The sequence below is a fragment of the Carcharodon carcharias genome, chromosome 1 (genome assembly GCF_017639515.1).
Source record: "Carcharodon carcharias isolate sCarCar2 chromosome 1, sCarCar2.pri, whole genome shotgun sequence".
Classification (NCBI taxonomy): Eukaryota; Metazoa; Chordata; class Chondrichthyes; order Lamniformes; family Lamnidae; genus Carcharodon; species Carcharodon carcharias.
In genome coordinates this window covers 86578409-86596110 of record NC_054467.1, presented here as the reverse complement: position 1 = coordinate 86596110, position 17702 = coordinate 86578409, and the positions used below count along the sequence as shown (strand labels likewise).

The 17702-nt window shown below is 44.5% G+C and overlaps 1 protein-coding gene across 1 annotated transcript; it reads left to right on the top strand.

The window, feature by feature from the left end:
- Nucleotides 1-630: 630 nt before the first annotated feature.
- tifa (TRAF interacting protein with forkhead associated domain) lies at nt 631-6037 on the top strand. The gene is made up of 2 exons (XM_041184659.1): nt 631-810; nt 3950-6037. The coding sequence occupies exon 2, from the start codon at nt 3952-3954 to the stop codon at nt 4534-4536; it is 585 nt and encodes a 194-aa protein (XP_041040593.1). The 5' UTR covers nt 631-810; nt 3950-3951; the 3' UTR covers nt 4537-6037.
- Nucleotides 6038-17702: the final 11665 nt, after the last annotated feature.

The window sequence follows — 17702 nt, the reverse complement described above, 5'->3', positions numbered from 1 at the left end:
TCTCTCCAAACTCCTCTCCTTCCTTCTCTTCGACCCCCTCTCCACATTTCCTCCTCTCCCTAAGCCCTTCCTCCCCGCCTATCTCCTTAATTATCCCCTTTCTTTCCCCCGCCCCACCACCCCTCCTCCTCCTCCCTTCTCAAATCCCCAACTCGTATTGATTTACTTTGCGCCTGGACTGTGATAAAAGCAAAATACTGTGGGTACTGGAAATCTGAAACAAGAACAAAAATACCTGGAAAAACTCAGCAGGTCTGACAGCATCTGCGGAGAGGAATACGGTCATACGGATTCGAAACGTCAACTGTATTCCTCTCCAGATGCTGTAGGCCTGCTGAGTTTTTTCCAGGTATTTTTGTTTTTGCGTCTGATTCCCAGGGTTCTCGATCGGCAACTGCAAACACACATTTCCAACCAGCAATAAAAGCGCATGCGCGCGATCAAAATAACTGGCATTTCTAAACTGGAATATGTGATTATCGAAATTTCTGATTCAAACTTCTCAAATTTAAAGCGATATGATGCAATTGCTCAAAGTGAAGAAAGCTGTGTTTAAAGGAAGTGTGACTCGTCAAGTGCAGAGGGAGTTGTCAATCACAGTCACACTGCTCTGATTTGATAACTCAAATGTCCAACAAAGAGAGGGCAGCACTCGCTCCCTGAGCTATCTTCATTGGACTGCGGGTTGTTAGTGTGTTTCTCCTGATCAATGTTTACTTCGTGTGTTTAGCACCCCAGTGGAGAGTTGGGTGGAGCAGTCTTTCGCTGTATGAATTCTCTGACATATCTGAGTTTGGTGGTGTCTCCAAGGTTGGTACCGGCGCATAGCATGAAGACAGCGCAAACGGACACTACACCGTTCAACGGGATCTCTGTAGTCACTCGAGATTGATTCAGAGAAAAAGGCATCCGTTATATTTTTTTTTAAAAATCAGGTTACAGGATTGACTGCATCTCATTTTGGGTTAATTATCTGGGGTACCAGACATATGACCAGGCCGGATTTTGGATTCTCCATTGCAGTTTTGTTTTCTTTTGAAAAGTTTTAATTGTCTCTAACCTCGCGCCTCAAACAGCCCCACCCCCACCCCCAAGAAAAAACAGCCATGTAAGCTTTGCATTTCACCTTCTTAGAAGATCTGAACTGCATTTTTGATTTCAGAATTACGATCTGTAACAGGAATTTTTATCTGACTTTCCTAACCTCTTCCCCGGACCGTGGGCTCCTGAGGCTAAACTCAACACCCACCCTGGGACCGCAGCCGGAAACATTACGCAGTTTGCGCGGTTTACTTATTAAACATTTACCCATTGAGCATTACATTTTTTAAATCACATTTGGCAATTATGGGGTTTTCCAAAATAATAAATATTTCATAAGTATTTTGTTATAGTCGCTAATAGCAATCCTAATGTTACCGCGGGGCATTGGTATCCCGCGCGTCTGAATTTTGCCGTGTTAAAATGTTACCAGATTCTTCCAAGTATTGGAAATGTACAGACTAATTCTATCAAAACTATTAAGAGTTTTCTAGTGCCAGCAACTGGCTATGCCAGCACTTGGGTCTATTCCACAGATTCTGCGGGTATCACCGACAATTCATCGGATCCTGGTCAACTCTGGTGAAATGAAAATGCATGTTTTTCATCACTAGTTCAGCTCATTTTATTAAATTTGCAAATTGTATTACTTTGGAATATGCTGTTACATTTTGCTGAAGAAAATATTTATTCTACAATGAAAATGTATTGCAATTTACAGAAAATAAATAACGTACTTTTTCCTTCTTGTGGAATGGCAGAGCAGGTTCGAAAGACCACCTACTCCTTAGTCCTATGTTCCACAGTGAAACTAACATAGGAACTTGGAAACATTTAATTATATTGTGACACTATCTAATTAGTTAATACTATTTAGAAATTGATTCAGCCACTACCTAAACTGCTCTGTGTTCCAAATAGAGAACATGGAATGATACAATGCAGAAGGCCATTCAGTCCCTCCTCCCTGCATTGGCAGATTGGTAGAGCTACCTGATGAATTCAACTCCCCTGCTCCTTCCTCGTGGCCCTGCAGATGTCTTCTGGTTTCTGAACCTTCTGCCACTGGAAATAATTTCTCCTTTTGCACTCGTTCAAAACCATTAATGGTTTTGATACATCTGTATCTAATTGCCTCTTAACCTTCCCTGCTCCAAGGAGACTAATCCCAACTTCTGCAAGCCTTGCCATATAATCACTTTCTTACCCCTGGCACCATTCTAGTAAATCTGTTTGCACCTTCTCTGAGGCTTTGACATCCTTCCTAAATTGTGGTGTACAGAATAGAACCTGATATTCCAGCTGAAGGCTATTGTTAAAATGTATTGGTATCTTACCAAATACTTTCTATGGTGTAAGTACAGAACCTTTCGCTTCAATTCCATTAGAATTGTTAAGAGTTTTCTAGTGGCAGCAACTGGTCATGATGGCACTTCCACAGTTTCTGTGGCTAGCACTGACTGAGGAATATTGGTCTAATTATTATTTTTTTTATTCATTCACAGGATGTGGGCTTCGCTGGCTGGGCCAGCATTTATTGCCCATCCCTACTTGACCTTGAGAAGGTGGTATTGAGCTGCCTTCTTGAACCGCTGCAGTCCATGTGGTGTAGGTACATCCACAGTGCTGTTAGGAAGGGAGTTCCAGGATTTTGACCCAGTGACAGTAAAGGAACGGTGATATATTTCCAAGTTGGGATTTTGAATGACTTGGAGGGGAACTTCCAGGTGGTGGTGTTCCCATCTATCTGCTGCCCTTGTCCTTCTTGATGGTAGTGGTTGTGGGTTTGGAATGTGCTATCTAACGAGCCTTGGTGAATTTCTGCATTGTATCTTGTAGATGGTATACACTGCTGCTACTGTGCGTCAGTGTGGAGGGAGTGAATGTTTTTGGATGTGGTTCCGGTCAAGCGGGCTGCTTTGTCCTGGACGGTGTCAAGCTTCTTGAGTGTTGGGGGAGCTGCACTCATCCAGGCAAGTGGGGAGTATTCCATCCCACTTCTGACTTGTGCCTTGTAGATGGTGGACAGGTTTTGGGGAGTCAGGAGGTGAGTTACTCATTGCACGATTCCTAGCCTCTGACCGGCTCTTGTAGCCACAGTATTTATATGGCTAGTCAGTTCCTGGTCAATGGTAACCCCCCAGGATGATGATAGTGGGAGATTCAGTGATGGTAATGCCATTGAATATCAAGGGGCAATAGTTGGATACTCTCTTGTGGGAGATGGTCATTGACTGACCCTTGTGTTGTGTGAATGTTACTTGTTACTTGTTAGCTCAAGCCTGGATATTGTCCAGGTCTTGCTTCATTTGGACATGGACTGCTTCAGTATCAGAGGAATCACAAATGGTGCTGAAGATTGAGCAATCATCAGTGAACATCCCCACTTCTGACCTTATGATGGAGGAAGGTAACTGATGAAGCAGCTGAAGATGGTGTGCTTAGGTTTGTTTGGTTTTCTGTTGTTACTGTGCAGTAATCCAGTTTGACCAGGCTTAAACAGTTAATTATACAGCCTCATCATTCATTGTAAGCCTGTTTTTAGAGGTGCACTCATAATCTCAATTTGTGACAACTCTCAAAGCTGGTAGTAAAAATCTAGTATTTGCTTAAAAGGAAATAAAGGAGCTGTTTACTGGGCAATGGCTTTTCCATTAAGGGGCTTTTATTGCATTGAGTGTGCCAAGTTCATTATGAGATTAAAATGCCTCATATATTAGATTGCTTAGATGAATTGTTTGTTCAGTGCACTTACAATGCCAATGTATAATAAAAAACACCTGCACTTACATATTGCCATTCACAACTTCAGAACTTCTCAAAGCATTTCACAGCCATTGATGTACTTCTGCAGTGTAGCCATTGTTGTATGGGAGGGAAACAATAATGATCATCATTGCTTTTACAGGAATGTCATTGTGCAGCACAATGTCTTTTGAAAATGATGACACTGAAGAGACCGTAACTTGTCTCAATATCAACGTTTACCACCCCCAGGCAAAAGTATTTAAGTCCCTGGACTACGCTGAGAAACAGAAGTACCGAGCTGAAGAAATGATAAAGTTTGGCCGCGATTCAAAAATATGTAATTTTCCTCTAATAGACAAGCGTGCCTCTCGACTGCAGTTTGCCATCCAAGCTTTCCGACACAGCGAAAGCTCAGAACTCTGTTTTGAAATCAAAAATACAAGCTTGAAGACTAAACTTTATGTCAATAATGAAATTCTGGATCACCTCAATAAAATCGAATTACCAAAGAAGTGTATTTTGCGGTTTGGTGAATACCAATTCTGTCTGGAAAAATACGACGGAGAAGCCAGGGAATACTTTGAAACCTTCATCAAACTTTCCCTCGTTCCATTTTGTCAAGAGGCCAATGTGGAGACCCTACCAAACCCTGGACCTGAAATTGGCATTTGGAAGATTGTAAATGCTCCAGCTCCTCAATGCCAATTTCAGACTGCAGTGGAGACTGATGAAAATGAAATTAAATAAAATAGTGCCATAAGATTACTTGCTAATCAGCACAAGTAGAGAATTGTGCCATCCTTTATGCGCTATTCAGGTTCTGTGATTTATGGGCATAGCGATTTAATACAACCAATAAATTGATTGTAGGAGTGATGATGAGACCTAATGAATTGATTCAACTATTGTCCATTCTGAACTAGGTTGGTTACTTCCGTCATCTGTATCTGTTTCTGTGACAAATCACTGTTGACATTATTTATTCAGCACTGAAGCTCATGTTTTCTGCTGGTGGAACTATTGTATTTTCCTTTTTATCCAATATTCTGGAATTGGGGTCAGGGCAAAGCAACAGCTCAAAAATGTTTCTGTGTGAATAAATTGTTAGAGGTGGGTAATTAGCCCAAATTCTTGCTTGTTCCATACCTATCATTTGAATTTGCAGGTCAGTGATTGAAGTTGCAAGGCCTCTGGAGTAGCGTAGATTGGCCAGCTGCCACTTCTGGATTTACTTGCTGCAGCATGTGGATACCACATAGTTGCTCGACCTCGATGATTTGCAATCAGGTAATCGTTGAAAGCACCATTGTTATTGGCACCATAAAATCCAGGCCATTATCAATGTAAGTGTACGACATCAAATATTTAAGAATGATTTTAAGTTGAAACATTCAGAATTGTAATGCTACAGGTAAATTCACAAGTGCTAAGATTGATATTTGTTAGTCATATTACTCTATTATTTTCTGATTATTGTATTTTACTACCCTTTTATATTACATGCATGTTTTCAAAACTAGAATTTTACAGCTCATTATGTCTATGCAGCTTTTTGCTACAGGAGTCCAAAAATAATCCTGCATCCTCCCCAGCTGTGTATCTTCCTCTGTTTCTGAAGAATAGGCAAAACCACCTAGCAGCATCCACTGTATGTTTCTTGTTTTACTGTATACATTTAACTTATGAAAATAACCCTCAAAATGTAAAATGTTAACTTTTTTTAATCTTCTGGTCCATGAATATCCTCTGGTGAAATAGCTTTGCTTGTAATTTTTATATCAGTTCATTTGCAAAAACCATCTCAATTTGCATTTTTAAGAAGTGTTTCTCAACAAATGGGTGGAACTCCTGTGGATTTGTGGTGTGGAGTGACAGCATGCAAGTTAACATTTTTCATAGTTGATACCACTCTTGAATTATGTGGATGACACACAGTATGGAAAACCCATAAATGTGCCATGAGTAATAATATTTTTTAAGAAAGATCCATTTCCCTCCCCATCTTAAAGATCATTCCACTGCTAGTCACTATTATAATATTTTCTCTTCCAGTTGGTGTGGGCTGTAAGTTCTCCACAGTTGCTTACGAACTTCAAAAGATTCACTCGCACAATTCCACAAAAGAAGGTATCCAATTAGATTCTGCTTCGTGTCACAGATTCTGCTTGTGTGTACGTATTCTGTGAGTTTGCAAATGTCTGTAAAACTGTAATTGAAATAAAGCATTTGCCACATCCTGGTCATTAAATACAGCTGTTCTGATCTCACCCTCACAAGGAAGACTTGCCTTTCTCAGCCTGCACAGACAACAATGTTTGGTTAAAATTTTAAGAAGAGCCTCATATCAGCAAAAGACAAGTTATGAACAAGCATATTGCCACATAATAATTTTACAATCTAGCTCCCCCAAAAAACCCTTTAAATCACTTTTTATAGGACCTTATTTTCAGCAGCATTTGTGACTCAGTGAGTAAATACATCATGGGCGAAATTTTACAGCAGCAGGATTTTACGTTCCCACCAAAGCCAATGAGGTTTAGAATATCTTGCCACATTTTACAGCCCCGATCCCGCCGAAAACACGGCCATAAAATTCTGCCCCATGTGTGTACTAACCCATAAAGAAGAGGAATTACCTGATTTTATAGCCTGGCCTGTTCTGCACTAATTAAAACAAGGGCACTCATTGCTATCTGGTGACCTGGGTTAGGAAGTGTTAGTATGTATACATCAAGGGAAGCTAAGATCAGACATAACTGTGATGACTGCTGCATTTAGAAAACAGAGATGAAGGCAAAAAAGATCTTAAGCTCAGTGTGGGTTAGATTTCAAGGCGTAACTTCTTAACTGATGTAAATCTAAACATGGTACAGGAAGACATTCAAGTTGGGGCAGTAAATAGAAATGTAGTGGTAGTAGGGGGTAGACAGTTCTCTGCAGCTGACAGCGTAGGTCCAGGAGACTATGTAACAGGCAACACAGTGCCAGGGTTTGGGACATCTGCACGAGGCTGGAGAGGAACTTGTAGTGGGAGGTCAAGGATCCAATTGTTTATGTGGGTACCAGCGACATGGATAGGGCTAGTAAATAGGTTGTGCTTTGGGATTATGAGCTGCTAGGGTCCAAATTAAAAAGCAGAACCACAAAGGTGATAATCTCTGGATTACTACCTGAGCCATGAGCGAATTGGCATGGGGTAAATAAGATTTGAATATGCCATAAAAAGAAGCATGATGTTGAAGCTTTGCATCATGCACTCATCAGGACAAATGCAAGAATACCAAATTTCAAAGGGAACAACAATTTATACTGCATGAGAAAAGGGGTGCTGATTGGTTGGTAGGTCGGCTTTGATTGATGGAGACTTCGCCATGCTGAATACACCAGGGACCAATGCCTCCCCCCCCAACCCCCCCACCCCACTATACTTTTGTTTATTCAATAAAAAGCTACCCTGATCAGATCATTACTGGCCATGTATCATCTGTACTCACAAGTAGACGTAATGCCACCACTTTCAGACCAGAAAAGTGTCCAGTCTACTTCAAATTACCCTGGAAGGGTAAAGTATCTCAAAATTTGAGCAGCAGGTGAGACTAGGCTTTTCTTGCTGCTACTATGCAGTGGCAACACAGTGGTGTTTTCCACTAACAGGATGCTACTGTTAAGCCAAAAAGACATTCTGCCTACCACACAGATGAGTGATGTGGTATATGGATTTCAGTGCCAGTGTGATGCCAAGTATGTAGGCTGTAGATCTCAATGACAGGCAGATCATATCAAACAATATGTCTTTTCAGCCTATTTCCATTATATATAAAAAAAACCCACTAGAGCTATACCTTGAGTGCCCTACCATCCATTCTTAATTAGCACATTCGTTTAGATAATATCACCAACTTTAATTTTAACACCTATGTGTTCTATTGTACTATTGTCGTTGACATCTTTTGATGATCTGCTTCTATCACTGCTTGTTTGTCCCTACAACCACACACCCCCACCCCCCCCCCAACCTCTTTGTCTCTCTATCTCTCCGCCCCCCACACACACACCTTAAACCAGCTTATATTTCAACTCTTTCTTGGACTCGAACGCAAGTTCTGTCGAAGGATCATGAGGACTCGAAACGTCAACTCTTTTCTTCTCCGCCGATGTTGCCAGACCTGCTGAGTTTTTCCAGGTAATTCTGTTTTTGTTTTGTCTTTTCAGCTGTTCACAATTGGCAGAGTATTGGTCGTACTCAACAAACCTGTGCTTGGAAAATTCAGAGCATAATGTCTAACATTAGATGTGATTCCGTGATTGGGCAGCATTTGCTGAACAATCTTGATTGTGCTAAGAATTAGACCAGCAGCCAATTTAAGATTATCAATGAGGCTTGTAATGTAGCTCACGCTTGCTAGAAGCTACATATATATTCATATGCAGGAACCTATCCTTTGCAGGCAAAAGGAATATGTCCAGACATTGCACCATTTTTGAATGAGGAAAAGCATGGGGAACAATAGTTCCCTGGTGCATTCATCTCGACCAATCAGAGCTGACTTGCCAACCAATCAGCACCCCGTTATTCATGCAGTATGAATAGTTTGAACCAAGGTAAACATTTGGGCATTCCTCTTTCTCCAAGAGGAACTTCAGAGATACTTTTACCTTTCGCACTTTTTACAGTTCTTAAGTGGACTGTGATCGACCTACAAATACCCAGGAATAATTTCCTCAGTGCAGTTGGTTACATTGCTAAATCTCTTTTTGTTATGGGTGGATATTGTACCTTGTCCAGCACAGTATTTTCACAGTTGCTATTTTCAGTTATCAGTTAAAGAAAACATGCATCAGAATTAAGTAATCAATACAGAATTTCACATCAAGATGACAAGGTTTTCGTCAGGCATCCAAAGTGACTGAAATTAAGTTACCAAATTATCCCAAAATACATAAGTGACTGATGTCTGGCCGTGGGACAATTTACATTAGTATGAGGGCAAAATTTGATGGGTCCAGGGATCCTGATACACAATTAACCCATTGTTGCTTCAGGAAACAGGTGCTAAATGTGCTGAGGTGTTACATTTCTCAGCAAGGGGCCCAAGTTTGTGCAAAGCTAGAAATGCTTAAAGCCTGGCTCTCTTAAATGGGAGATGTATTTTGGCTGGAGCAGGTGTGAAACTGGTTGTGGTAGAGAGTCTGAGCAGGAAGAAGAGGGATTTCTGGTGCAATAGGAGAAAGACCATGCTCCAAGATTCTCTGATGTACTGCATGCCTTGTTTGAGGAGTTGAAGAGCAGGAGAGCTATGATCTGTGCATCGAGCCAGGAGGCTCTCCAAACAAACTCTGTGAAGGCAGTGGGACCAGATAACTGTGGGGGTCATTGCGAGGAGTCAATCCCCAAGAAACTTAGAAACAAAGCAATGGCAAAGTTGGTACTGAAGGAGGCCATTTGGCTCATTGTTTGTGCCAGCCAAAAACGAGCTATTCTGTTTAGTCCTGCTTTCCAGCTCTTGGTCTCTAGTTCTGTAGCTTACAACACTTCAAGTGAATATCCAAGGCCAGGATTCTCCCTTCATTGGGCGGGCACAGCAGGTGGGTGGGCCTGGGAGCGGCTGCAAAATGGAGTGCCGCCTGTGATTGGCCCCGACCGTGATTTCATGCTGGCGGGCCAATGGTTGGCAAGCGGCAGGCGGAAACCCGTCAGCTGCCGGGTCCAATGGCATACCAACAGCCTGTTTAAAATGGCCCAGGCAGCCCCTGGAAAGCTGCCATGGAGGATGTCCCTGAGCCTGGACTATGGACCCAAGTGCAGCTGGACACGGCAGGCAGGAGGGCAGGTCCAGTGGGCACTCGGCCCCCTGCATCCCTGATGAGTGTCTCGCCATCCTCCTGGAGGACCTGGCTGCCAGGAAGGGCACCCTTGTTGCCAGGGATGGGAGGAGGAGGCCACCACACCTCACCAAGAAGGCAGGGAAGGAAGTGGCAGCACTGGTCAGCAGCTGCGATATGGCGTGCCACTCCTGGGTGCAGAGCCAAAAGCACTTCAAAGACCTGCTGTGCTCAGGTACCATGTTGGCATGGGTCAACTTGCAGATGTGTTAAGGTCTGGCCATCCCCTCATGCACCTCAGGGGTATTAGAGTCTGAGTTGCCAACTGCCAATCGCGCTGGAGCTGGCCAAGGGTGTGAGCCATGGCTGCTTGGACTGAGTGCCTTGCGGTTCAAGGGCCACGACTCGGATGTGCCCTGCGAGGTGTTCCTCAGCTGGGGTCTGCCAGGCTGCAGGTAAAGAGTGGACTAATTAATGCTCCTCTGTTCTTTCAGGAGAAGACAACCCACAATAATATAGAAAGCTTGCAAACCTAATCCTCTCAAGGTATGAGCAAGACACCCTTGAACCGGAGAGCTGGCACACCCCATGTGCAACTGGGTGTGGAGAGGCGGAGGTGCCAGATGAAGGCAAGAGTGCAGTGCACTGAGATGAAACTTATGGATTGTACGACCATTCTAGTGCCGTCTCCTCATTGATGTGAGCCTCGAACCTGGAGTCCCCATTGATCATTGGAAGACGATGGCACCATGACACAGATCTCCATTGTCTCACCAGGGTGCCAGGCATGAATAGTGACTGTATGATGACTTTAACTAATGACATGTCCTTCTTCTCCCTTTGAGGTTCACCAACAGGCATTCGATCTCCAGACCCTGAAGGGCCACCCCTGACACCGGGGGACCACTGGGCTTCACTTGCACCTGCGTAACACCTGGTCTCTGAAGCAGGCACCAGCGCAGATACCGGCACATCGGGGAGCATTAGAGCAGCGGCTAGTTTCTTGGTGCACATTGGTAAGCGCACTTCACAATTGCTTGAGATGTAGGTGGAGAAAGAGATTTCCCAGGGCGCCGGCAGTTGGAGGACTATTGGGGACCAGGACGATGCTCAGTCGAAGGCTGAATGGTCCATGCATTGGAAGCGCATCTTGAGAAGACCTATGATGAACCTCTGGACTTGTCCATTAGGCAGCAGTTGCTAGATATCCAGCAAGATGTGCGGGAAGATCTGGTGGAGACCCATGATGGTATGCGTGCCATGATCTCTGTGTTGGAGGAGTCTATGTGGAGTGTGAGCACTGCATTGATTGACATGGCTGAGTACACTGACTCCTCCATTGAGAGCGTAGCAACTCTCATGGAGAGGCAGATCCAATGACAGCATGAGGTGTTTCTGGGGTTGTGCTCGGACCTGCAAGCCCTCACACAGGCACTGACCTCAGGTGGTCAGTGTCAGTATGGGAGATGGATGAGGCACCCAGTATCCCAGCTAGTTGCCCATCCATCAATGGTGTGCAAGGAAGTCCAGAGTGACCGCTTGAGCTGCCTGTCGTCAGGGTGCTCTGGATGGCAGCAGCAGCTCCTCCCCCCACCCTCGTCAGTGACCGTGGCATCTGATGAGGCTACGGTGACTGAAGAGATGCCAGCCGTGGCACTGGCCGCTCCCTCCCAGCACAGGCTCCACGGGCCAGAGGACGACCGCCAAGATCATCAAGGCCAACATGACAGCAGAGTCAGCAGGCTGCCTCCAAGCTGGTGCCAGAGGTGGAGGGAGCTCCTTGGCATAATGTAAGCTAAAGGCACCATGAGTACAAGAGGGGCAGGTCACTGGTGATTTTATGTTCATTTTTGTTAGATTTATGTATACTGGTCTGATGTTGAATACCAGAAACATTTCTGTTAAGATTATTGAACTGTCAGAATCACATAAATTGTGGTTTTGTCCTCATGACCTGCGTATGCTTCGCCTTTTTATTTTATTGGTGCAGGGAACACCAGTATGTAATACTGGACGTTGGTGGCTCTGAGCTTTATTGCACAGGCACTGAATGTTCTTTGTGTTCAAATGAAAGGGTGCTTTCAAACATCCGGGGTGGAGGCGGCAGCTCTGGCATGTGTTTAGAACTGATCTCTGGCAGCCAAGCTGAAGGAGCATTGGATCAAGGCGTCCCTGGTGTTCCTGCCTCCCCGCAGGTTACCGAGGTTTGGCTCCATGCCCTTAGTGTTCTCCTCACTGTGCTCCTCTTCAAACTCACTACTGGATTCATCATCTGTGGCTTGTGGAGCTGCGTCAAGATCCTCTTCCTCCAGTGGGTCCCCCTTGCCAGTGCCAGATTGTGGAGAGCGCAGCATGCAATCACGATCACAGGCATCCACTCTGGGGATATTGTAGTGCTCCCCCTGAACGGTCCAGGCATTGGACGCGCATCTTGAGAAGGTCTATGGTCCTCTCTACCATCCTTGTGGAGGCAAGACTCGTATTGTAAAACTTCTCTGTCTCTGTTCTTGGGTGGCGGAGAGGTGTCATGAGCCATCTCTTCAATGGATAGCCCTTGTCACCCAGCAGCCATCCATCCAGTCGGGCTGGAGCACTGAAGAGCATTGGCATCTGGGAGTGTCTCAGGATGTAAGTGTCATGGGAGCTGCCAGGGTACCTTGCGCACCCTTGCTGAATCTGTATCCTATGGTCACAAACTACCTGCACGTTCACGGCGTGAAATCCCTTCCTGTTGACAAAGGCACCAGGCTGACCCGCTGGGCCTTGATGGCCACATGTGTGCAGTCGTTGGCACCTTGGATGCGGGGGAACCCAGCAATCGCTGCAAAGCCTCTGGCTCGCTCAGCCTGGCTGTCCTTGCCCGTATGGTATAAAATAAAGGTCAGTACCATCTGAATGGAGCTTCTGTCACCAGCTTGATGCAACTGTGGACAGTGATTGGGAGACTCCACACAAATCCCTCACTGAGCCCCGGAAAGAGCCGGCATAGAAGTTGAGGGCCACTGTGACCTTCAGAGCCACTGGCATGGGGTGTGCACCCACACAGTCAGAGCTGATCTCAGGCCCAATCATCTAGCAAATGGAGGTCATGCTCTCAGTATTGCACCTCGGACATATTGAGGTAGCTGCATCACCGACTGTAAACCCTGGCAGCATGATAATGGCGTCTTCTGTGGCTCCCCCCACCTTGGACTACCTGCTGGCCCTGCGCCTCCTGTGCCTGCGCCTCTCCTCCCACAGGTCCCTCCCCTGGAAGCTGCACTTGGACACCTGGCCTCCTCTCCCTTCTGCCCTTCTCTTCCTCCTCAGAGGAAGTGCCACCAGCGGAGACCACAATTCCCATTACCAGGGAAGGCTGTCTAATACCTGGAAGGGTTCACACAATCTGAATCCCCTGGGGGCCTGGCAGACAGCATGAGTCCTGAAATGAAGCCTTGAAATGCTACGAATGAAGCCCTGAACAGAGATGAAGCTGCCAAGTACCTATAAGCAACCAGCAGCAATCTATCTCCAAAACTTCTCACTGCTCACACTGGCAGTGCTGCTGACCCTTTTTATCCTGTCCTTGGATGAGGTTTGTGAAAATGTCGGCTGGCAGCCTGCCCATTTTGCCTGTGCGACGAGCAGAAAATTGCACAGGCAAGGAAAAGTCTCTGTCAATTGGACTGTTAAGGGCCTTAAGTGGCCTGTTAATTAATGGCGGCCGGGCTCTGGCACCTGCGCGCGTCCACCGAGCGAAATTTTTCACGAGTGCGCGATGACATCAGGACACTTGCCTGATGTTGTCGCGCACTATTTTACTCCTGACTGTGTCGGGCGTGTGCCCATCTGTGGGACAAAAATTTTTGCCCCAAGTATTTTATAAAATGCGATGAGGACTTTTGCCTCTACCATCAGGCAGTGAGTTCCAGACCTGCATCACCCTCTGGGTGAAAGTGATTCTCCCTAACTATCTTCTAATCCTTTTGCCTTACTATAGGCTATTTATGTAGTTCTAGTTTTATACAGTTCTAGCATAACATCCCCACTCTTATATTTTGTGCCTTGGCTAATAAAGGAAAATATCCTGTTTGCCTTCTTACTTAATTATCTACCTGTCCTGCTACCTTCAGGGACCCGTGGACATGCACTCCAAGGTCCCTCTATTCCTCTACATTTCTCAGCATCCTACCAATTATTGTGTATTCCCTTGCCTTGTTTGCCTCCCTAAGTGCATTATCTCACACTTCTCTGGATTGAATTCAATTTTTAACATTTCTGTCCATCTGACTGGTCCGTTGATATCTTCCTGCAGTCTACAGCTTTCTTCCTCATTATCAACTGTATAGCCAATTTTTGTATCATCTCAAAACTTCTTAATCATGTTCCCTATATTTACATCTAAATTATTGGTACGTAATTAATGGATGCATTACTGAGCCCTGCAGAGCCCTACTGGAAACAGCCTTCCAGTAAAGAAAACACACATTGATCATTACCCTTTGCTTCCTGTCACTGAGCCAAGTTTGGGTCCAACCTGCCACTTTCCCTTGGATTTCATGGGCTTTTACTTTTCTGATGAGTCTTCCAGCTGGCACCTTATCAAAAGTGTTATTAGTATAGACTACAGCAAACATGTTACCCTCATTAACACCATTGTTACCTCATCAAAAAATTCAATCAAGCTAACTAGATGCAGTGCCATAAAAAGTTCAATGATCTCACATGAGTGGTCAAGCTCAGCGAATGTGCCTTCAGATGCCATATCCCACAAACCACACCACAAGCTCCAGCCATTGCTCAAATCACCACACTCACATCACTCACCAATAACATTCTCTATCAACCACTGCTGATAGCTGACACAGATTCACAGCTTTACCTCATCCTCTCACACTTAGCACCGCAGCAAGTCTCACATCCACTTCTCACAGCTTGCTCACAGCGAGAGCTATTCAATTATGACAGCCACATAACACAAACACCTTGCACCACACTCATGAACACACTTCCCTCTCTTTACAAGGCAAGTTTGCACGTAACAGGAGGCAGCAGGAGCGAAAAGGCAGAGGGCAGGCATGGCTGCATGTCCTTAACCTGATGCAGGAGATAGTGCTTGCCAGCATTAGAATAGCCACCGCTGAGGCTGTGGCCAGTGATGGGGCTGAAACCATTGAAGATAATGGTGTCCTCATACCTAACATTCCTTCTCATACCCCACTTCTCCTTCATCCCATAATCCCTACTGATTTACAACTTGCAGATTTAATTCATTCATGGGATGTGGACATTCCCTAATTATCCTTGAGAAGGTGGCGGTGAGCTGTGGCAGTACATCTTGTAGGTGGTACAGACTGCAGTCAAGGTATTCCGATGGTGGAGAAAGTGATGTTTAAGTTTGTGGATCAGGTGCCATTCAAGCAGATTGCTTTGATGGCATAAGCAAGCACCTCTTACTTCTCCCCCTTCCCCTATCACCAGAACACTGTCCTTATGCTTTTCTTTTTTCACATACCCAAGAACTAGAACCTGGTCAGGTAGTGATGGAAGAACAAGAGGTGAAAGAGCAGAAAGAGAGTGATGAGTAAGAAACACTATCACTCACTCTCACACTTTCAGCCACCGGTTTAGATACCGACACCAAGCGTACTTTAGAGGATAGCTTAAAGGTAGGATCTACATATGGTGAGCATGAGTGACCTACCACCAGGACAGGAGACAAGTGTAGCACAGCTGACAGCTCACCAGAGGGCAAGTTTGTACACAAGTTCTGCTGCAGAGGACTCAGATGAGGACTTTGATGGGGTGGTCTACAGAAGAAGACTGATGGGCATACACACTGAAGCACATGGTGCATTGGCAAGCATGCCAGAAAGCCTGTGGTCAATGTCAAAGAGCACAGAGGACTTCAGCACCAACTTAGCACAGGGCTTTGTGCAGAGCTTGGAGCCCGTCCTTCCCAATGTGGAACTGGTGGAAGTAATCCACTTGTGGACCCCATCATGATGCAGTACCTGAAGGCCAATGTCATATCTTCTATTGCAACACAAGAAGAAGCAGCCGAACATCTGGCTGCTGCAATGGAAGCTCAAACTTCTGTAATGCAAGTTCAGCTTGCTGCCATGGAATCTCAAACTATTCTCATGCAAGCTGAGCTTTCTGCCATGCAAGCTCAAACGCTGCCATAATAGAGACTAGTGTTCAGAGGGGCTGACAGAGTGTCATAGCATCCAGTAATCTTTCTTCCAAATAAGATTGCTGAGACACTGCCCCAGAGGAGTGGCAGTGGCTCTGTGGAACACAAACCTGCTGTTCTCACTCAGATGAAAGCAATTGTCCTCCCACCACTGCCACTCAGCCAGTGCCCTTACAATTGCCTGTCAACCAACCAGCCCAGGCTGCTGCTATCTATGTAAAAATGGTCACTAATAGATCCAATATGGAATTCAGGAGAAATTTCTTTACTCAGAGTAGTGACAATGCAGAAGTGTGGCAGTATAATGGAGGCATTTAGGGGGAAGCTAGATTAGTTCATGAATGAGAATGGAATAGAAAATTATGCTGATAGATGATATAGAGTAGTGGCAGGCTCATGTGGAGCTAAACAGTGACTTAGACCATTTTTGTTGTATGGCCTTTTTCTGTGACATAGAGTCAATTTAGTTTCTTGTACTTTGATATTCCTCACAAGCTTTCTTTTATATTCTCCTTTTGTAACTCTAACAACTTTTTGTATTGCTTTGCTTCATTTGGTATCTCTCCTAGTCTGTGGGATTTCTAATGTTCTTTGCATTTGCATAACCTCTTTTGTTTTGTTTTGTAAAATCTCTCACTTCTTTTGTTGACCAAGGTTGTTTATTTACAAAAGCAAACCTCATGTCCTTTACATTTTGTACCAAATAGTTTGGATTTGAGATTGCATTTATTTATTTTCCTGTAAGAAGTTGATCACAACCTGCAGCGAATGTCTATTGTTAGGAAATAGAGCTGGTTTAAGTAAGTTATATTGGTATTTGTGGGTGTTAGGAACAAGTTTCAGCTTTAATGTTTAAGTTTGATTTGTATTTCTGTATCTGTGTGTTAAGAAAAGGTCAAGTTGAGTTTTAGTTTCACTTTAAAAAGTGCCTGCATTTCTAATGAGAGTTTATGACTCTAAGAGAAGTTAAGAACAAACACAAGAGTAGAAAAACTGGACTGTTGCCTAGCAACAGGGATGAAGAGAGACAGATCCCTCCCACAGACACACACATAGAAGAAACGAGAAACAGCAGTTTTTGAATTTCAGTTCTGAAGACATCTGCCAGGCAGAAGAAACCTAGAAGAGACAGATAGCCAGTCCCAAGCTAAAATTGCTTGAAACAAGCTGCCAGGAGAGACAGGAAAAGGGGACAGATAGCAAGTCCGAAGATAATGAAGAAAGCCACTCGAGCTTGCTCCACCATTTAATAAGATCATGGAATCTTCATCTCACCCACTCCTGATAACCTATCACCCCTTTGCTTACCAAGAATCTAACCACCTCTGCCTTAAAAATATTCAAACACTCTGCTTCCATCACCTTTTTAGGGAGAAAATTCCAAACACTCTCGAACCTCTGAGTGCAAAAATTGCACCTCATCTCTGTTTTAAATGGGCGATCCCTTCTTTTTAAATAGTGACCCTTAGTCCTAGATTCTTCCACAAGAGGAAACATCCTCTCCACATCCACCCTGTCAAGACCCCTCAGAACCTTATCTATTTCAATCAAGTCTCTCTTATTCTTCTAAACTCCAGCAGATACAAGCCTAGTCTGTTCAACCCTTCCTCATAAGGCAACCCACCCATTCCAAGGTATTAGTCTGGAAAACTTTCTCTGAACTGCTTCCAATGCATTTACATCCTTCCTTAAATAAGATGACCAATACTGTGTAACTGTGGTCTCACTAGTGCCCTATACAACTGAAGCTTAACCTCTCTACTTTTGTATTCAATTCCCCTCGCATTAAATGATAACTTTCCATTAGCTTTCCCAATTACTTGCTGTACTTGCATACTAGCCTTTTGTGATTCATGGGCTAGGACACCCAGATCCCTCCGCATCTCAGAGCGCTGCAATCTCTCAGCATTTAGAT

Excerpts from the sequence above, each read along its gene's own strand:
- tifa (XM_041184659.1), top strand. The coding sequence starts at position 3,952 with ATGTCATTGTGCAGCACAATGTCTTTTGAAAATGATGACACTGAAGAG.